This window comes from Protopterus annectens, chromosome 16.part0 (assembly GCF_019279795.1).
Source record: "Protopterus annectens isolate FY-2018-M chromosome 16.part0, PAN1.0, whole genome shotgun sequence".
Lineage (NCBI taxonomy): Eukaryota > Metazoa > Chordata > Ceratodontiformes > Protopteridae > Protopterus > Protopterus annectens.
Window position 1 is genome coordinate 339,468,793 of NC_056750.1, and position 22,729 is coordinate 339,491,521.

The following is a 22,729-nucleotide window of genomic DNA, read 5'->3' on the forward strand; positions in this document are numbered from 1 at the left end:
CTTTATACCTTTTTTATAGGTGGAAAAGAACTGTCCTATGGATTTACCTTTTCTATATCCAAATTGGCATTTATTTCCCAATATCGTGGATAGATATGGGTCATTCAACAGTATGGTCCAATATTTATCTACCACTTGTTTAATTTTACTTGTATTTGTGGCATAAGTTGTAATAAATCTAATCTCAGTAGATTTTCCCTTCATCTTGTCTTCTTTTTCTGTTAGCATATTATTCCTATCTATTTTGTGAATTTTACTTTTAGCCTCTTGAATATTATTAACTGGATATCCCCTAACCCTAAATCTATCATGTAGATCTTGTTCATATTTATGATACTCTCTTGTAGTTTAACATATTCTCCTTATACGTTGGAACTGTGCCTTAGGTATGTTTTTAATTATATGTGGTGGGTGGCAACTTTGTGTGTGTAGAATAGAGTTTTTAGAAAAAGGTTTCCGATGTAAAGTTGTGGCTATAGAGCCATCTAATAACTTGGTCACATTCACATCTAAAAAATCTACAGTGAACAAGTCAAGTTTCCCTATAAAGATAATCCCATATTCTTTAGAATTCAGATATCTTTTGAAACTATCCCATTCAATCTGGTCCCCATCCCACACTACCCAACAGTCGTCTAAATATCGATGCCACATTTTCAACTGTCCTGAATAAGGAAATGGTATGGTATAAATATAACATTCCTCCACATAGCCCATAAGCAGGTCAGCATATGTGGGAGCAAACATAGCTCCCATCGCTGTCCCTTTTACCTGTAAATACCCACTATTATTGTATTTAAAGGCATTATATTGCAAAACCAACCCCAATATTGTGAGCAAAAACTCCATTTCTGATGGCTTGTATTTACCTGATCTATTCATCCAATATTTAACTGCCTCTATCCCTGCCTTATGTGGGATACTTGTATAGAGCGATTGGACATCTAATGTTCCTATTAAACTATTGGTAGATATCTGTAGATCATCAGTAATAAAAATTCAGTGGTATTTTTTATTCTAGCTCTCATTAGGGTTAACAAAGGTTTAAGTTTGTATTCCAAATATTCGGATAATGGTTCTGTTAAAGAACCTCTTCCTGCCACTATAGGTCTACCTGGAGGAAAGTGTAAAGTTTTATGTATTTTTGGGACCAAGTAAAAATACTGGAATGTAGGACTATCCACTGTAAGTTAATGTGCTAACTCTTCACTAATCAATTGCTCTTGTACTGCTTTAGAAAGGTATTCATCTATAGTAGATTTAAACCCATTTGTAGGGTCTATTGGGAGGGGGCTGTAAAAAATTGGATCAGCTAGTTGTTTCTTAGCCTCTATTTCATAGTCATTCCTATCCCAAATTACAGTCGCTCCCCCTCTATCTGCCCTAGTTATAACCACTGTAGTATATGTAGCCAACCTGGTCATAGCAGTATATTCTTCCTTAGACAAATTATACTCAGTATTTTTAAATATCTCCCCCTGTTTAGTTTGCAATTCTTTCATTATTAGCTGTTCAAAGATTTTAACATATATATATATATATATATATATATATATATATATATATATATATATAAATATATATATATATATATATATATATATATAATATATATATATATATATATATATATATATATATATATAGAGAGAGAGAGAGAGAGATACACACACACAGATACATATATAGATATATATATATATAGATATATATATATATATATATATAGATATATATATATATATAGATATATATATAGATATATATATATTAGATATATATATATATATATAGATGGGTCCATATGACTTCGTCGACAGTTCATTTGGTCGACAGTTCATTTCATCGACAAGCATTTGCCCCCTACCCCAATGTTGTGCGACCCTGAAGTTGATGTATGTAGTTAAGGGGGGTGTGGGGGGCACACAATGCTTGTCGATGAAATGAACTGTCGACCAAATGAACTGTCGATGAAGTCATATGGACCCATATAGATATATATGTATGTACATGCATTTAATACACCAACTCCAAAATTTCCGTACCTTAAAGAAAAGGGAATATTTAGAGAAACAGCAAACTAACTTGGTATATGTACACAAAACTCAGCATTTTTGCTCATTCGGTCCCTGGGCTCGCAGTTATGAGTTTCAGAACAAGAAAAGGTTACCTCTATTTATTCAAAACAAGAAGCAACAAGCCAGAGTTCAGTGGGTGAAGGATGTCAGCCACCCTGGAATCATATATCAGGGACAGGGTCAGTTATCGAGAAGCCTAAACTGGAATCAAACCATGATCCATACAGATGTGCTTCTACACCTGCAAAGACAGGTGCTACCTGATGTTAAACAGTAAATGTACAGGAAGACTCAGTCTAGCTGCTGGGCCTTTCTCAGCTTAATAAAACAGAATTCAAGGTCAAACACCAACAGTTTACTGGGAAATTCAAAGGCTCTCTCTGTATACGAACAACAATCACTGTGCTCCTCAAGTCTCAAGCATGGGTAGGATGGTGCTGAAATGTCCGGACTCCCCTCTTAAAGTGGTTGCCTGAGAACACCTCCCTTAGTACCTTCAGTATAATCAGCTAGAGGGTGTGAGCTTGGTCCCTCATTAGCTGAAATCAGCAAACAGACTATAAGAGGTGAAAGGCCATCACAGAGAAAGACTTTGGAGAAGTCAGCTTTGGCCAATGCCTAGACTCACAAACTGTTACTGTCCCACTATGATCTAATTTTACCCCAATATTAAGCAAATGACTCAGCCCTTGGTTCTCATGCTGGCCACTCACCAAAGCTCTTAGTTTGCAGGAGAGGTACATTTACGCTTCTTGTAACTTCTGGTGGACACCTTAAACAATGGTACACTGCAGTAACAGTGCTGATCTGCAACTCTACGCTTCTCAGACATTGGACATGGAAACTTTTCAGTAATATATGTTGGGATCAAGATTCAAATTATGCAACTAGCAGAAACTATTTGAAGTGCACAGAGATTAAGCATGTTGCCTTAATCTTATAGTAAACCTTTCAAATCCTACCCCGCCTACCACAAGTGTGGAAGCTGAGGATTAAGACATGATGAGACTGAGATATCAGAAGAAGAAATCCCAACATTAAGGCCAATTTTCTCAAGCACAAATAACACTGACACAAAAGTGAAGCAACCATAAGCATGCTAGTTTCACGAAATTCATGCAGATTTGTCTACAACTTTATATCCTCTAAATACTACCTTCACAATTATGAAAGGTAAATATTTTCACCATCTAAAAAACATACCTGCTAGACTGTGTTGCCATGACAAAATCAATTGTGTCCACACCAATTCCCATAATGTTTACAAGTGCCTGACCAGCATCAGTGTTTGACAGACTGCGGATACACAGAGATTGCAAACTGGAAGCTCTAAAAAAGGAAATGCAGCATTAGTATTTCATGCAAATAAGCAATGTGTGAAAACCATCCACAAAAAAAAAAAAAAAACACAAAAAACAAACATGAGACAAAGACGGTCAAGAAAGTCAGTCCAAGCAGGAATTCAGATTTTCTTTCATTGTAATAGGGTGCTGAAAGTGAAAAGAAAGGCTTTTGGGCTTCAAATCATTAATGAATTGCATCTGGAACTAAACAGATTACCATATATCAATAGTGTTTATACCCATTAGACACAGTAAGGATGTGTAACATTTAAGTTGTGACAAAGGGTACAAGTTAACATGCTGCTAGCTGTCCCAAGTCTAGACTGCAACCTCAGAACTGAAAACCTAACCACATGACTTCCTAATGCAATCTGAACATTGCAGTCTCGCCAGTATTTTATACCTACAGATTCACAAACCTATATTCCTCTTTTTCAGAGATAAAACAAAAATATAAGGTAGACATATTGCAGAAATGTTAAATATTAAAACATCACGCTCATTTCACTACTTGGAAAAAGCTAAAATATTTTAATACTGCATTACTGCTGTTTCATCAACATAATGGTTTTAAATGAACAAAAATTAAACTAATTTTTCAAAAATTCATAAATAAAACATCTGTATATAGAGACAGTTTATCAGTCTTCTATATCTCTCATGTTTTGGGATCAGAAAAGTTAATGTGATCTGTTCCTTTTCCTTAATTCTGCCTGATGGAGGACGACAACTGTAAATCTATCTAACCTTTAAATGCATTTAATATTATACCTCCTGTCCATCTCTAGCTTTCCGCTCATCTTTCTCTGACTGTCCCATCTCCTGTGGGGTTTTCTTCACCACACTCATTCCAAGTCCATTCCACTATCTGAACATTAAATACGTAATTTCAGAGATGCAGGAAATAATAAGCCCTTACAATCACTTGCATGTACATCCTCCTCCCCTTTTCTAATTCCTCTTCAGCATAATCTCTTCACAGTTTTTCTTGACATGATCTCCAGCACCTGCTTGACTCATCCCTTCTGCTCTCCAGAAGAGTGTCCATTCCACAAATCAAGTCCTATCCTTTCCTCCATCAAATATACCTTTCCTGTGGTTTTCATTTGCTCTTTATCCACTAGCTTAGGGTTTCTTTCCTTGTCAGGCCTCCACAAGTGTACACAATACTTAAGTGTGGTCTAACCTGGGAGGGAGGGGTGGGGGTGCTGTCGGATAAAGTTATGTACTTCCCCAAACAATAGATCTGTGATGTATACTCCCTGTCCTTCCACAACAGATGGGTCCTTGGATCAGAGTCAGATAGGCCTCTGGCCACTCTAAAGCTTAGGCTCTAGTGCTCAGGCTCCTCCCCTTACCCATAATCTTCTGTAAGGAGACATCTCAGATTGTGTTTGGCCCCTAATATCAGAAAAAGGAAATAAGATTTGCTCCCGGCATTTGAATTATCCAAAAAGGCCTACTACAAAGAAACCAGATGTCAAGCAGGAATGCAAAAAAAGGCATATTACTTATGTCCCAAGGTAGCTCAGTATGGTCACTGCAGGCGCCAATGAAAAAAGGAAAGAAGAAAGGAAGGGGGAAGGAGTGACACTTGTTAAGGAAGGACAGAAGCAGACAACACAGATCTATCATTATGTTGAGTACATAACTTTTGCATCTGATGTCTATTCCTCAATGGATATGACCCAGCTACTGTAACACCTGGAAGATCTCATGGAAAGATATTCAGGTGCAGAGCTAAACCAAAAAAGGCTCTTGACCTTCACTGCAAATCCAATTTAAATTGAGAGACAAAGGCATGGATATTAGAACAGGTAGCAACAGTGAAGACACCTTCAAGACATATCCTGATAAAGAAAGCTGAAGAGGCAGCCACAGATCTTGTAGGGTGAGCTCTAGGAGGTCTGGGTAAGAATAAACCCTTTTCTTTGAAGACAAGGAAGATGCATTCTGAAAGCCAATGAGACAGTGTTACTTTAGATGCTCTTTTACCCATTTTAGATGAGAAAGAGAAATAAGAAGCTATGTACCTACCATAACGTTCCATGTTAGTTGTCTTCTTCTCGCCTTCTTTCTTGCTGGTTGGGTTCGGAGCAGACTCTCGGCTCCAACTCAGCCATTTTCTAAAGCTTGAGAGCTACTTACTGTCTCGAGGCCTCCCCATATCCCACAATGCCTGGCGCTAGACCCCCCAGATCTCGTTTGGAAGACCTAATACCATAATAATACAAGAGGACAACTGTCCCAAAAGCAAGACTTCAGCTAGAGGGCTGAAGAAAAAGGTAGAGGACATAAAACGGTAAAGACTCAGCCAGTGACAAGACTCGTAGGAGGACTCTGCTCGGTCCATCTAGGCTAGGGGGATGGAGGGTGGGACGCAAGAAGGAAGGCGAGAAGACAACTAACATGGAAAGTTATGGTAAGTTCATAACTTCTTAATGTTAAGTTGTCTCTCTCGCCTTCATTCTTGCTGGTTGGGACAGCGGCCCTAGCACATTAGTCCTGGGTGGCTCATCGGAACAGACTCTTGAGCACAGTGGAACCAAAATCAGCTCTGCTCCTAGAGGCCAGATCTAATTTATAATGTGAAATGAAGGTATGGGGGGTGGCCCATGTGGCCACCGCACAAATGGCTCCCACAGGTAAGCCTTGATTGAAAAGCTACCGACGTAGCTAAAGCCCTGAATGGCCTTTAGGTTTAGCAGGGAGTTCTTTATTCCTCAACTGATAGACAAGGGTAATAATAGTGGACAACCACCTGGATGAGGTTACTTTAGACACTGGTCGACCTTGCTTACCCTCCGCATAGGACAGGAAGAGTTGGTCTGATTTCCTTATTTGCTCAGTCCTATGCAAATAGAAACGTAATTGCCTATGAACGTCCAACTGGTGTAACTTGTGTTCAGCTTTGTTGGAATAATTTGGAAAAAAGACTGGAAGATCGATGGATTGATTCAAATTGTTCTCAGAGGGGACCTTAGGAAGGAACGAAGGATTAGCCCTGAGTGAAACTCTATCCTTATGGAAAACTAGATAAGGAAGATGAACACCAAGGGCTTGAAGTTCAGAAACTCTCCTCGCTGAAGTAATGGCCACCAAAAAGAGGGTTTTCCAAGAAAGAAATTTCAAGGAGCAGGAAGCTGCCGGTTCAAAGGGAGGCAGTATCAAGGAAGCTAGGATCAAATTTAAGTCCCACGGAGGCGGGGGATCTCTCACTGGAGGCCTGAGCAAGATTGTTCCTTTCAGAAAGGCTTTGCAAAGCTTATGGGACATGATGCTGGTTTCTGACAGGCCTGTATGGAAATTAGAGATTGCCGCTAATTGAACTCTAATGGTGGCCAACGAGGAGCCAGCTTGAAAAGTTCTGCTAAGAAGTCCAGAACGTTATGGACAGGGGCCGTGAAGGGATCTATATTTCTAGCATCTGCCCAGAAAGAGAAACGTTTCCACTTACTGGCATAAGTCTTCCTGGTTGTAGGTTTGTGTGAAGAAAGGATAATCTCACGCACTGAATTGGAAATACTGGGAAGCCTGGCTAAGGTTGGAAGTGGATCAACCAAGCAGTGAGGTTGAGAGACTGAAGAGACTGATGCAGCCCGCCCGACTGATGGATCAGGAGGTCCGGAACTGGGTCCAGATTCCAAGGCTTCTCCAGAAGGTGACGATACAGGAATGGGAACCAGATTTGTCGAGGCCAGTAGGGGGCAATGAGGATCATCCTGCAACCCAGCATGGTAGCTTTCTGAATTAGTTTGGTAATTAGTGGAAAGGGTGGGAATGCATACAGAAGTCCCTGGGGCCAATCGTGAACTAGAGCGTCTCTGGGGAAGTGTCCGGGAAGAGAGAGAAGAAACTGTCGCACTTGCTGTTGAGAGGAGTTGCGAAAAGGTCGCAGCAAGGCTGACCCCATTTGCGGAAGATTCTGTCCGCTACTGTCCAGTTGAGAGACCACTCGTGAGGCATGAGAATAGCTCTGCTTAGCCTGTCCGCTATGACATTGGACGTCCCAGGGATGTGCGTTGCTGTCAGAAACCGTTCAGAGGAGATCGCCCACTGCCATAGTCTGAGTGCTTCTCGACATAAGGGATAGGACTTGGTTCCACCCTGCTTGTTGATGTACCACACTACAGACATATTGTCTGTCTGAATTGCAATGGTCCCAGTGGGTAGAGAGTTCTGAAGAGCTTGCAACGTTAAAAGCACCGCCCTCATCTCCAAGACGTTTATGTGCAAGTGGTACTCGTGGGATTGCCAGGTGCCCTGGACAGTCCTGCCCTGAAAATGCGCCCCCCCCCCCAGCCAATCAAGGAGGCATCCGTGGTAAACGTGGCAACTGGAGGAGGAAGGACAAGTGGTCTGCCCTGGGGTACTGATGGAGAGACCATCCACCAAGCCAAGTGGTCTTTGCATGACTGTGTGATTATCTTGTTAGACAAAGGAAGTTGTTGCAAGGACCATTGGGTGAAAAGCATCCATTGGACAATCCTCATGTGAAAACGAGCCAGGGGAACTAATATAATTGCTGCTGACATGAGACCTAAGGTTTTTAGGACGAATCTGGCCTCAATCTTTCTGCATCCTGATAATACCTGTACATGTCGGCGAATGTCTGCCACTCTGTCTACTGGAAGTCTTGCGGACAGACCTTTCGTATTTAATCTTGCGCCTATAAAAGTTAAAGGCTGACAAGGCGACAATACAGACTTTTCGAAATTTATTGAGATACCTAGGTTGGAGCACGTTTGGATGGTATAATCCCAGGCTCTCAGCAATTAATGTCTGGTGGTAGCAGTAAGAAGCCAGTCGTCTAGATATGGTAACACCTGGAATCCTTGCCGTCTCAGGTGAGCGGTAACCACTGCCATGCATTTGGTGAACACCCTGGGGGCTGTGGTGAGACCAAAGGGCAGGGCTCTGAACTGGTAATGACTGGCTCCCAGCCGGAAGTGGAGAAACCTTCTGGAACGCCTGTCCATTTTGATGTGATAGTACGCATCCTGAAGATCTGTGGAGCACATCCAATTGTCCTGACCCAAAAAGGGTAGAATGGACTGAAGCGTGACCATCCGGAACTTCGTTCTTTGAACAGACTTGTTCAGTCTGCTGAGATCCAAAATGGGTCTCCAATCCCCTGTCTTTTTTGGTACCAAAAAGAACTTTGAGTAAATTCCGGATCCTTGCTGGTCTGCTGGGACTTGTTGGATGGCCTGTTTTTTTTTTTTTTTTTTTTTTTTTTTTAGCAGTCTTGAAATTTCTTGTACTGCCTGTTCCCTTAGACTGGGTGGAACATCTGGGATGGGGTTGTTTGATTTTAAGGGAGTGTGGACAAAAGGATTTTGTAACCTCTGGATATGATAGACTGTACCCATCTGTCTGGAGTGATGAGACACCAGGCTTCTGGGTACAGAGACAACCTTCCCCCGACTGCCTCCAAAGGCGGACAGCCCCTCAGGGGTGCTGGAAGGGCTTGTCAGAGAAAGATTCTCTGCTGCCCTGATTATGCGGACCCCCTCTGCCCTGCGGGCGGCAGCTATTGTTGTTCCCTCCTCTGCCTCTGGAGGGAAACTCGCCATGTATTGGTGTCATTCAAAGGGGATCCAATGCCTGTCAGCCTGGGATGACATGCTCAACAAGCCACGATGCTTCGCTAGGGACGGCTTGCACCTGTCACCCCTGGGCTTTCGGATATTGGCAAAGGCTCTTGCTACCCCCATAGTGCCTTTTTTAGGCAACGCTCAAAAGACAAACCCACCTCCATAGGTATCACAAGGGATAAGAAACAGAGTAATGCTACTCAATGCCAGAAGTCTAAACCTCAAGATGCACGCACTCGAAACTCTCCTTAGCATGGAGAACATCGACTGCGTTTTTTGGAAGATTGAGTTGTCGGTTGATCCGACAGCATGATATACGCGAAAGATTTGCCGAAAAACTCTTCGGCAAATTCTGCCCGGCGCCTGAGAGTGCGCTTATTAAAGCAAGCACAGGCAGCACAGGCCGAGACATCGTGGTCTGGGCCCAGGCAAGGAAGGCAGTAAGAATGGAAGTCCTTATGAGGAATTTGTTTACCACAAGACAAACAATTATTAACTTTCTCAATTTGTTCTGACATCGGCTGAGGCAAGAAAAAATGTTCCCCAACGGGGTACTCAGCTTTTAGATGACTTCGGTATTGAAAACACAGGAGCTGACCGACCGGCACTTGCGAACTGCTTCTGCTTCGGGCACCGCGCGGCAAGAAAGACTGAAGAAGATAGCGTCGGCCGATGCCTTTATACTCCAGCCATTCTGACGTCGGAGAGGAGGTGACACCAGCCGACGCCGGACCCAGACTTTGGAATCCTTCCGACCGAGGGCTGCCTGAGGCAGGACAACCCATATGTTATGACTGCCGTTGCATTCTTGAAGGACATCATCGATATCTGTGCAGTAACAGAAACCTGGTTCAAGGCTCCAGACAGCACCCCAGCACTACCAGGTTATACCTCATACCATGCTTTTCGGCCCCAAAACTTGGACCGTACTACAAAAGGAGGGGGAGTATCAATATTCGTCAAAGATACCCACACCTCCAGGTTGGTGGGCACAGCACAAAGCATCAGAGACTATCCATGTGCAACTAACAGTGGGTAAAACTGCCTTCCAGTTTATAGCCTGCTACAGACCACCCTCCCAAACCCAGGAACCCCACTCGGCCTTCCTAAGAACACTAGAAAATATGAAGGTCTCTCCAAACACCATTATATTGGGCGACTTCAACTACCCAAACATAGACTGGGAGCATTACTCTATCTCCAACACCCTAGCTCAAAGGTTCCTAGAATTTATAAACTCAAATGCTATGGAAAGTACAGTTTTGTACCTACCATAAATGTAGATGTCCAAGAGGTATGCATCTGCAGTCCTTACAAATGGGTTGTCCTGGCCTCAGGCAGCCCTTCGGTCGGCCGGATTCCAAAGTCTGGGTCTGGCCTCGGCTGATGTCGCACTTCACCTGACGTCATAGCTGCAGTTCAGCGGGTATAAAGGCATCAGCCGACGCCATTTTCCTCAGTGTTTCTTGCCCCAGATGCCAGGTGCCCTCTAGGAAGGCTAAATTTGGATAAATGCAAATGTTTCCAAACAATAGAGAGCAAATAGAAATAAACATGTATATACATATATACAAACAAATACACCATAATAGATTGCCCCAGCTAGCTACAAGATGGGCAAATACCCTAGGAGTACCACAGAGGGGAAGGAGGGTGGTATCCTGACTGCAGATGCATACCTCTTGGACATCTACATTTATGGTAGGTACAAAACTGTACTATGTCCTTCAAGGATGCATCTGCAGTCCTTACAAATGGGTAGAATACCATAGCCAAACTGGGGAGGAGGCACTAAGGAGGCACTAAGAGTTTATGGTAGTTAAGATCCCTTGCAAAACAGCAGTGGCAAAACCTGCTCGATCTGGAGTATAAAGGCAGATTATAATGCTTGGCAAATGTATGCACGGAGCTCCAAGTAGCAGCCTCTAAAATGTCTTTGGTAGCCACTCCTCGTAAGAAAGCTGTAGTAGTGGCTGTAGCCCTTGTGGAATGAGGTCTGATGTTTTCTGGAGTTGCCTTTCCATGAAAAGAGTAACAAAATCTAATGCAATTTCCTATCCATTTTGAGATTGTTTGTTTTGAAATTGCTTTTCCTTCCATTCCTGTGGCATATGCTACCAGAAGCTGGTCAGTTTTTCTATAGTTCTTGGTTCTGTCCAGGTAGTAGCGCAATTGTCTGTGTACATCCAAGGTATGCAGCAATCTTTCCCCTGTTCTGTGGGTTGGGAAGAATGTTGGCAGGTGTATTGCTTGGTTTAAAGATACTCTGGAGACCACTTTTGGCATAAAGGTAGGATTAGTTCTCATGGACACTCTATCCTGATGGAAGATAAGGAAGGGCTGTACTGCCATTAATGCCTGTAATTCAGAAACCCTTCTAGCTGAAGTGATTGCAAGCAGGAATGCAGTCTTCCAAGATAAGTACTGTAATTCTGCTGTTGCTGCTGGTTCAAAAGGGGGGAGTGTTAACTTTTCTAACACAAAGTTCAAGTCCCATGTAGGCAATGGTGGTTTCCTTGGTGGTTTCACATTTTTAATTCCTCTGAGAAACTGTCTGAGTAGAGGTTGAGAAAAGACTGGAGGATCCATGTTGTATTCTGCTGAAATTGCTGATGCATGAATCTTAATGGAGGAGTAAGACAGACCATTGTGGAAAAGCTCTGCTAAATATTCCAGGATGTTAGCTATGTTTGCCACTAATGCATCTATTCCTTTTGTTGCACACCAAATGAGATATTTTTTCCATTTTGCTGAATAAGTTTTTCTTGTTGAGGGTCTGCGAGCCTCCAAGATAATGTCTTTAACCCTTTGAGATAAATCAGGGTTATTTTGTCTTATGCAATGTTCCAGGTAGCCAGCTGCAGTGTTTTCAGGTTTGGATGCAGGGTTTTGAAGTTGTTCTGTGTTAACAGTAAGGGAACTAGGGGCAGAGGCAATATTTGTTCCCGAGACATGCTCCTCAGTAATGGGTACCAATGCTGCCTCGGCCAGTCTGGAGCTATCAGGATGATCCTTGAACGGTCTTCTTTGATCTTCAATAGCACCTTGTGCATCAAAGGAAGAGGTGGGAATGCATATGCTGTCAGGTTTTTCCAACTGAAAGATAGGGAGTCCACCTTCCAAGCAAGTGGGTGGTAGGCCCTTGTGCAGAATTTTTTCAATTGGTGGTTGTGTGGGGATGCGAATAAGTCTATTTCTGGTAGTCCCCATTTCTCTGTAATGGATTTGAAGATGTCTGGATGTAGCATCCATTCATGGGCATCCGTGGTAGTTCTGCTTAGGATGTCTGCTAGTATATTTTCTTTTCCTGGTACAAATATTGCTTGTAACTGAATGTTGAAGCTCAGGGCCACATTCCAGAGGTCCATTGCCATCCGGCATAGAGGGTATGAATGTGTGCCTCCCTGTTTGTTGATGTACCACATAACTGTGGTGTTGTCTGTCCTTATCAGCAATTGACCCTGTCGAAGAAATGGTCTGAATGTCTGAATTGCCAGTTTTACTGCCAGCATCTCCTTTTGATTTATGTGTAGGTTCAGCTGGTCTTGAGTCCATAAGCCTTGTATGCACTTGTCCAGCATGTGTGCCCCCCAACCGAGGTCTGAGGCGTCCGTTGTGATAGCCTGGCTTGGTTGAGTGCTGTGGAAGGGCATCCCTTTGTTCGATTGACAGGCCTGAGCCCACCATTGGAATTCTTGCTTCAGGCATGGAATTATTGGAATTTGGGTTTCTAGGCTGTGCTTGTGCTGAGACCATAAATTCCTTAGGTACCATTGTAACTTTCTCATATGTAGTCTGGCATGTGGAATCCATATTATGCAGGATGCCATGTAACCCAGGGCTTGCAGGACTTTCCTTGCTGTTAGCTGGTTCTGCTTTGTTAATGCCATGAAATAGAGAGGAAGTTGCTTCTGTTTTTCTGCTGTGAGGGATGCCATTTGATTTGATGTGTCCAGTTCTGTACCCAAGAAAGTTATCCTCTGGGATGGGATCAGCCTTGATTTTCTTATAATGACTGTGTATCCCAGGGCTTGCAGTATATGAATGACCTTTTTCAAATCTTTTTCTAATTTGTTTTTGTTGTCCGCTTGTAACAGGCAGTCGTCCAGGTAAGGGTAAATTTGAATTCCCTGAAGCCTGCAATGAGCAATTACTGATGCCAGGCATTTCGTGAATACTCTGGGCGCAGTAGATAAGCCAAAGGGCAATGCTGAGAATTGATAATGCTCTGATCCTGCAAGAAATCTGAGGTATCTTCTGCAATTTGGTCGTATGGGGACGTGCAGGTATGCCTCCTTGAGATCTAGAGTTACCAGCCAAGACTCCTTGCCCAGCATGGGAAGAAGCTGCTGAAGGGTCAGCATTTTGAATTTTGGAACAATGATGTGTGTGTTTAGAGCGGACAGGTCGAGAATAGGTCTCCATTGGTTTTCTTTTCTTGGCACCAGGAAAAGTCTGGAGTAAAATCCTTGCCCTTGTTCCATAGACGGTACCCTTTCTATAGCTCTCATCCTTAGTAAGTGGTGTATTTGTTGTAGAGCATTTGTCTTCTGATTTGGAGGTAGGTTTGGCATTCCTCTCTTCCTTGGTAGAGTATGGAAGTGAAACCTGTAACCTTGGTCTATTGTCTGTAAAATCCATTTGTCTCCTGTGATGTGATGCCAGTTTACTGAAAATAAGGCTAGTTTTCCGCCTAAGGGTGCTTCTAGTTGTTCCCTGGTAGGCGGTCTCAGAGCCAAGTCACTGTGATTGTCCTGTGGACGTGGTGGTGGCTGGATCTGTGGCAGTACTGCTGGTTGTTAGGCTGCCACTGACGCCCCTGTAGGCACCTCTGGATTGACCCCTGCCTCTTGGGCCTATTCCTGCCTCTCTGAGCTCTGGAGGTGTCTGGAAAGGACCAATTCTTGGAAGGCCAGTTCCTACTAAACCTTGGAGGCTGGACCTGTAAGAAATCCTTGACTGTCTGGACAGATTTTGCTTTCTCTTCCACCTTCTTCAGCACCTGCTGTGCAGGGGAGCCAAACAAATTGAGCTTATCCATGGGAGCGTCTAGGAGCTTTGATTTAACATGGTCTGGTAAGGACTGCTCTTTTAACCATGCATGCCTTCTGATCACTGTACAGTCATAGCTGATCTAAAGGAAGCCTCCAGTGCATCATAGCCGCATTTTAAAGAATGATTACTGACCTGCTGAATGTTATGTACCATTTCCTGAACAGATTTTTGTCTAATGGTTCAGACGAGGACAGTTTTTAGTTAACTGATCTAACATAAATTCCTGATACTGAATCATGTGGAATTGACAGTTTAAGGCCCTAGCCGAAAGAGTAGCAGAAGTGTAAACTTTTTACCCCATCTCTAAGGCCCTAGATTCCCTTTCAGAGGGAGGGGTTTTGGCAGAGGTAGCTGCTACAGCCTTGGGTCCCTGGGAGATAGTTTCAGGATCTGCAAAAGGAGCCTTATACAGATGATAATGTGTGTCCGGAACCCTGTAGTACCTGTCGGGCTTAGCAGGGGCCGGAGGAAGAGAATCAGGAGCAGTACAAGCATCATTAAATGCATCATCCACAACAGTGAGTACTGGAGGAATGGCTAAAGGCCTATGCTGTGGCAAATGTAAAAAGGTTCTAAGCCTTTTCCTAGAGTCTGAAAAATCCTGGCCCTGCCATTGAAATTGTTCCCTCATAGCATGCAAGGTTTCCCCAAAAGAAACTTCCTCAGGCGGAGAGGCAGAAGGAATGGAGTCTTCTGCATCAGAGTCCTCATAAGGAGAATAAGGGCCCTCTGGAGGGTTTGTATTATCTGAATCATCAGAGGAGTAATCTGAAGAAACTGGCTCAGGGGGGTCTGCTCTAGGCCTCTTCTCTGGAGGTGGGTGAGAGGCCCTGTCAGGGTGAGGTTGGGATCCCCGGATCAAAGAAATGAGATCCTCTGCTAGACTAAGCATTTGAGAACTAGAGCTAGGCCTGTGAGAGGGGGTCTTAGCAGGCACAGTTTTGGTAGATTTTGCTGCTTTAGCCCTGGCAAAAGCCTTAATCGACATGGATGCAGGGGGCCTAGCAGCTCCACGTGCAGGAGTAGATATATCTAAAGGTATAGTATCAGATAAATCCTGTGAACCTGCAAGAGCAGGTGGGATTTCAGTAGAAGATTCAGCCATGCTGGATGAGGTCTCGGTAGGAGGCAAGCTTTCGGTCGAAGGAAGAACCGTGGAATCGGTTTCAGCCAAAACAGAGACCCTCGCGGTTGACTTAACCGCGGTTTCGGCCGAAACCGCAGACCGCGGGTGTCGGTCCTTTTCCTTGCGTTTTTAGGTAATTGCGAAGTTGGAGTTTCCGACGGCATATTGTAAGCAAAAGCGGAGCCGAAAAACTCCTCAGCAAATTCCGACCGACGTCTAAGCGTCCGTCGGTTGAAAGAAGCACAGGCTAGACAAGCTGCTACGTCGTGGTCTGGGCCTAAACAAGGTAGGCAGTAAGAGTGGAAATCTTTATGAGGTATTTGTTTCCCACAAGTTAAACAGTTATTCACTTTTTCTGACATCGGCGTAGGCAAGAAAGAGTCCCCAACGGGGTACGTAGCTTTTTAGAAGTCTTCGGTAGTAGTAATCTCTGGTTCTGACCGACCGGCACTTACGAACAGCTTCTGCTTCGGGTGCCAAGCGGCAAGAAAAACTGAGGAAAATGGCGTCGGCTGATGCCTTTATACCCGCTGAACTGCAGCTATGACGTCGGGTGAAGTGCGACATCAGCCGAGGCCAGACCCAGACTTTGGAATCCGGCCGACCGAAGGGCTGCCTGAGGCCAGGACAACCCATTTGTAAGGACTGCAGATGCATCCTTGAAGGACATCAACTTGTTACCACTCCAACAAGAGGGGAAAACATACTGGACCTGATCATCACCAACATGGGGACTCTATGCTCCAGACCAGAAGTGTATCCCTCACTGGTAAGATCAGACCATAAACTAATCTCACTGGATATTCACATCCCGACTCCACCCCTTGCCCTGAAAACCACAGTGAAAAACTTCTCTAAAGCAAATTCCACACTCCTCAAAACCGAGGTGGAATCCTTCAAAGCCCCCGGGCCTGTGAAAAATATGGCCCAGACCTCAGAATCCTTTATAAACGCATTCTATGAACACCTTCAGGAATGCATGAATCATACAATCCCAAATAAAACCAAGACCCAATCCTCCAAAGGCAGACGTCCTGTCCGGTGGACCCCAGCCATAAACAAACTATACAATAGAAGGAGGATGCTACTACATGATAGAGCAAAATCCCAAAAAGGGAAGGCATCTCTGATCAGTATTAACAAAAAACTACGGGCACTCATAAAATCGTCTAAGGCCAGCTTCGAGAGAAAAATTGCACAGGACACTAAGGATAATCATAAGGTTTTCTTTAGTTATGTTTGGAACCTGGGTGGGAATTCCCAGATATGCTCAGAATTAGTCCAAAATGACAAAAAATACACCGAACCCACAGACATTGCCAACATCCTAGCTGACAGGTTCAGCGCCCCCCCCCCCCACCAAAAGGGCAAATATTTATCCCAGCAGAGTGCTGCCCCCCTGACATCTCAGATGCTCAGGTAAGAGTTGCCCTCTCCAAAGCAAAAAACACAGCATCAATGGGACCAGACGGTGTCCTGGGCTGCGTCCTACATGAACTCCAAGAAGAGCTAAACCCAAACATAAAACTACTGTTCAATCTCAGCCTTACTACAGGATATGTACCCAAAGAGTGGCGTACAGCAACAGTGGTCCCTCTCCACAAAGGTGGCGCCTCAACGGATCCTGGAAACTATCGCCCCATAAGCCTGACTAGCTTGGTCTGCAAAGCTATGGAAAGGATCATCATGGACCTCATAAATAAAGATATTGGGGACTTCCAGACACTGGATCCTACCCAGTTCAGCTTTGTTATGGGCAGATCCTGCCTCTTAAACCTGGTTGATTTCTTTGAAACAGTCACCAAGGCCATTGACGAGAGGAAGGTGGTCCACACAGCCTACCTGGACCTCGCAAAAGCCTTCGATACAATACCCCACTCGGGCATTATAGATAGGCTCACCAGCTTAAATATAAACCCCTATGTCACTAGATGGGTTGCAAACTGGCTCAAGGACAGAACCCACATGGTTAGAATTCCTGGAGCCATGTCAGACTCCAAACCAGTTACAAGTGGCGCCCCCCAAGGCTCAGTCCTGGGACCTCTCTTGTTCGGTATATATTTCTCGGAGGTACAGGCTAACACGGAAGGACTGTGGCTGACTAAGTTCGCAGATGACTGCAAACTGGGCGCCATAATCGACTCTCCAGCCGACAAGCATCCTCCAAAAGGGCCTCATAAAAACAGACAACTGGTGCCAGAGCCATGGCCTCAAGCTAAACGCCAAAAAGTGTATAGTCATCCCCTTTAGCAAAAACAAAGTGCCCACAAATTACCACATAGGTGGTAATCCATTAAGTACAGAAGTAGTAATTAGGGACCTGGGGACCCAAGTTGATAGAAATCTCTCATTTCACAACCACGTGGCCAAAGTGGTTAGAAAAACATTTTATATAGCCCACCTAATCATGAAGGGATTCACATCTAGATCAGGGGAGGTCATCGTGCCTCTTTACTCATCCCTCATCAGGCCTATAATCGAGTACAATGCCCCTTTTGGGATGTACATTACCAGACACCTGCAGCAACTGGAAAGACCCCAAAAGTACCTCACCAAGAGGATCATAGGGCTCAAACAGATGCCATATGCTGCCCGGTTAAAGAAACTCCAGCTTTACTCAGTGGCATACCGCCTGCTCAGAGGCGATCTGTGCCTGACGTATAAAGCCATGTCCAACCCGGAATTAATGGGCATGCTGCACCTCAGAAAATCCAAATCCCATCAAGCTACGTGCTCGAGAGACTTGAACCTCAGCACTGAAATAAATAGGACATGCTGGAGGGACAGATTCATAACCCAGAGGCTCCCTTCACTCTGGAATAAACTCCCAGTCCAAGTTAGGCAGAGTCCCTCACTGACTTTCTTCAAGAGGAATCTTGATGAGTGGATGGGAGATTGTAGGTTTACCCCAGGTATCACTTCTGTGTCACTGTTAGACAGAGGCACAGTATACTAACCTCGAAAAAGGGCATAGCAACATTAATTTAAAATGGGTGGCGAAAGCCAAACACACTCTGGCTAGGCTTATAAATGCCCTAGGGCAGATAGCCTAGTATGAACCTATGAACCTATGTGCGTCAGGCACGTCTCCCTGGGGCTTCCGGAACCACATCTTCCCACTCTTCTGACCCTAAGGGTATGGTCTAGAGGGAGTGGAAAAACAGACTCCCACGGCAGAGAGAGTCTTGCCCACCTGCTCACACCTGTTAAGTGTATCTTTCACCTGAGGTCCAAACAGAGCCGAACCATCAAAAGGGGTGTTGGTGAAAGACGCCTTGAAGGGATCAGCAAAGTTACATAACCACATCCAGGCATGTCTTCTCAAAGCCACGCCTGTGCCTGTGGCTCTACTCGTCCCATCAGCCGCATACAAAATGAGCCGCATGGAGGAGTTAACAATAGAATTAAGAGTCGCCAGCTGGGAGTTTATCTTGTCTTGAGCCCCCACAGCTGATGGATCTTGCAGGTTATCTCCTAGCTCCTTGAGGAGATCCCTCTGAAGACGGGTGAAGTGGCACAAATAATTCAGCGACCGCATGGAGAAGGTCGCTGAGGAAAACATCCGCTTCCCATATCTATCCATCATCCTAGACTCTTTATTAGGGGGATGGACAGGTACAGAAGTGTCAGCCAACTCCTTTTTCGTGGCAGCTGCTACCACCATGGCATCAACGGGGACACCCTTTGTCAGAAACTGTTTATCTTGAGGGGCCGTAATAAACTTAGTGGGCCTGCGGGGGGTTGGTTCCAGTGTTCCGGAGCTGACCATGCCTTCTGAGCCACCACTTACATTAATGGATCGAAAGGCAAAAACACCCAGAAGGTGGAGGGGCGAGAACCAAACGCATCCAAGTACACAGACTCGTCCTCAGAAGGGTTAAAGGCAGACCAGTTCCCCTTTTGCTTATGGATCTCAAGGATATCTGAGAAAAAGACATCTTCAGAGGGGGATCTTGGAGACTCTTCCGAATCCTCCAAGTCAGTATCTGATGTGACCAACTCTGGGGAGTCAACATGTCTCCTCTTACATTTCCTCTTTCGAGGGGGCTCCTCTCAAATCTCAGGGGAGGCCTTGGAAGAGGAAGATACACCCAGTGGGGTGACCTGGAGCATTTGATCCCCTCACTTGGGGTTTGGAGGAGGGGCAGAGACCGAAGCAGGCACCCTGGGGGGAGGAGCTGAAGGGGCTGATTGAGGTGCAGACTCAGAAGTCAGCACGCTCCTCATGACCTCGAAGGCGCCCCTGTCCGGCAGAGAAGAGGGCCCCCGCTCCGAGGAGACGGGAATCCTCTCCGGCACCGAAAGGGACGGCTCAGAGGCCGATGTAGGAGCCGAGCTTACCTGCGTCGAGGCTCCGAGAGGGAGAATGGGGTCAGACAAGGGTCCAATGCCACTCGCCCCCTCGGAGCCGACGAGGAAGGCTCGGCGCCCAGATCCCTTCAAGGACCGAACCATTGAAGAAATCGGAGCCGACGAAGGAGCCATAAGGGGAAGCATCGGCGACGTTTCCAGGATCAGAACCCCAACAAGCTCCGGCTCCAAACTGACAGGAGGAGTCGGACGAGGAACTACTTCAGAAAAAGGAGCAGCCACAGCCTGATGAGGAGGGCCAGTTAACATTTTAGCCAGGGCCTGCGATTTGAGGAGTCTACTAACCACTCTCTCCAAGTCATGATTGGACAGCCTCGAGGACCGAGAAGAGTGGGACCTATGGCTCCATTCAGACTGTAGCAAAGGTGATCCCGGAGCCGAGCGAATCGACTCCAGGGATGGTGACCTGGATCGCTTACGGCTCCCTGATGGCTCCAACACCAAGGTTGGAGCAGGGAGAGATTCTGATACTTCGGTTCCGATCGGAAACGAAATTGAAGCAGATGCTCCACTTGGCGACGGCTCCATACTGGGAGCCAACGGCTTGATGGGCTTAGGGGTTTTCGCTGGCTGAGACTTCGTCGGAGACCCCTCGGGTTTTAGTAACCCCCTGAGAATTAACTTGTTCCTACACTCCTGCAGGACTCTCGGACTAAAGGCATGACATACTGAGCAAGAGTCCTGCAGGTGTAGGGCACCCAGACAATAAACACAGGAAGTGTGACCGTCTGTCAGAGACATTTTCTGACAGCACGAGTCACACTTCTTGAACCCTGATACCTTGGTATCCTTTGACATGTTATAGAAAAAAGGAATGCCGATGGATAAAATTTAGACTAGCGCAAAAAAAAAAAAAAAAAAAAACAAACACATACACTAGTCCCACACCTTCACACAAAAAATTTAAGGTAACTATACTAACAAAACTAAGAGACTATGATCTTAGACTACAAAGGCTAAACACTACTTCCTACTGAAAACAATATAAAAGGGAGGGGGATAGCCTCTAACTTAAACGGCCTACTTAGGGAGTTAGGGAGGGGGGATGGGAAAAACTCTCTAAGTAAAAATGAATTTTCTAAGGGTCAGAAAACACAGGGAAAACTAAGACTAGTCTACAGTACTACTCTGATTTAACAAAAAATTTGAAAAATATACTCAAAGTTTAACTACTAAAATTACAAAAGATTAATACGACCTGAGCCAGTGAAGCGCAACCTCGTAGCTGAAGCGGCAAATGAGATCTGGGGGTCTAGCACCAGGCATTGTGCAATATGGGGAGGCCCCGACCCAGTAAGTAGCTCTCGAGCTTTAGAAAATGGCCGAGTCGGAGCAGAGAGTTGGCTCCGAACCCAACCAGCAAGAATGAAGGTGAGAGAGACAACTTAACATCAAATGTTCAGTCTTTCTGATTCTCTTAGTACAGTGCAGGTAGAAACAAAGCTGACAATGTACTTCCAACAAACGTAACATTCACTCGTTTGTAAAATTCAGGAAGAACACAGGAAAGTTAATGCACTGATTAATGAATAAGTCAGAAGCCACCTTTGCAAGGAAGGAAGGATTGGTTAGTACAGAGACCCTGTCCGAAGAAAATCAAATAGGAGGGCTTATAAGACGAGGCATGGAGCTCTGAAATTCTCCAGAGACAGGTAATGGCCACCAAAAAAAAAAAAAAAAGTTTTTTACCACAACATTCCATCTGTGTTGTCAATCTTCATATATTCTTGACTGATGGGTTCGGTTCTGACCTCTCGGAACCGACTTGGTCATTATACATAGATCGCATCAGCCAAAAAACTCTCGAGCTAAGGCTCTACCTACAATACCTCTCTTCCCATTACCTCTGATCAAGTTTACCTAGTAGTTAAAAGAATACAGAAGCCCTAACTAAGGTATAATCCTATAATATCCCAGGACTAGATTGGAACCTCCAGGAGCCTTTTTGAGGGGGCAGGAGGGTGGGATGTCAAGAATGAATGAACATAAATGGAATGTTAGGTAAGACTAAGGTCAAATCCCATGGCGCTACAGGGTCTTTGAAAGAGGGTTTTAAATGCAGAGCGCATTTATGAAAAATTTTGCATAGACGATGAGACATCAAGGAATGATCATCAAAACCATTATGAAAATTTGAAATAGCAGCCAAATGAATCTTAATTGTAGACGTAGAGGCCCCCCATTTCAAATAAGGTGGCTAAATATTCCAGGACCTCATCAACTGATGCCAAGAAAGGGTCGATGCAGTTTGTACATGTCCAAATAGAAAATGTTTTCCATTTGCTTAGATAAAGCTTCCTGGTGTATGGTTTATGGAAAGCCAGAACTATCTTCTGCACGGAACAGGACAAGTTATTCTGCCTGGCAATTAATGGAATTGGAGAAACCAAGCTGCCAGCTTCAGATTCTGAAGATTGGGATGCACCAGGACCTGAGAATAAGACAGTAGGGTCCAGAGCTGGGTCCAGAGTCCAGATGAGGCCAAAGAAAGGGGAACAAGACTTGACGGGGCCAGTAAAGTGCAATGAAAATCACTTGGCTTCTCAACCATTGGGCTTTCCTCAGAAACTGGGGGATTAGTGGAATTGGGGAAAGGCTTACAGATGTCACGAGGGCCAATCGAGAAGTGCATCTCTCGGGGACTCCCCACGAGAGGGTAATAGGACAAAGTAGCTGCTGCATTTGTGGTTTATAGTAGAAGTGAACAGGTTGCAGTAAGGCTGATCTCATCAACAAAAGATCTTTGTCACTATGTTAGGACTGAGACACCACTCATGAGGCAGGAGGATACATCTGTTCAGTTTGTCCGCAATCACACTGGAGTTCCCTGGGATATGAACTACCATCAGAAAGCAGTTGGAAGCAATTGCCCATTGCCAAATACTTGGGGCTTTGCGACAGAAGGTAGGACCTGGTTCCTCCTTGTTTGTTGATATACCAGACTACGGACATGTTGTCTGATTGAATTACAACTGTCCACGAAAGACAGCCTGGAATGCTTGCAACGCTAAAAGCACTGACCTCAATTCTAAGACAATGATGTGCAAATTGGCCTCTTGCGGGGACCAAGTGCCTTGAACAGTCTTTCCCAGAAAATGCACCCCCCACCCATCTGGGAAGCATCTGTGGTCACTACGGCCTTGGGCTGAGAGAGGAAAA

The 22,729-nt window shown here is 44.8% G+C and overlaps 1 protein-coding gene across 1 annotated transcript in view; it reads right to left on the reverse strand.

Moving 5' to 3' along the window:
* The window catches only part of NUP188 (nucleoporin 188), a 3,305,077-nt gene that overhangs the window by 1,612,986 nt on the left and 1,669,362 nt on the right, over nucleotides 1-22,729 (reverse strand). Inside the window, exon 25 of the mRNA XM_044058121.1 lies at nucleotides 3,282-3,407. Within this exon, the coding sequence (XP_043914056.1) occupies nucleotides 3,282-3,407 (126 nt within the window). The remainder of the gene's footprint in view (nucleotides 1-3,281; nucleotides 3,408-22,729) is intronic.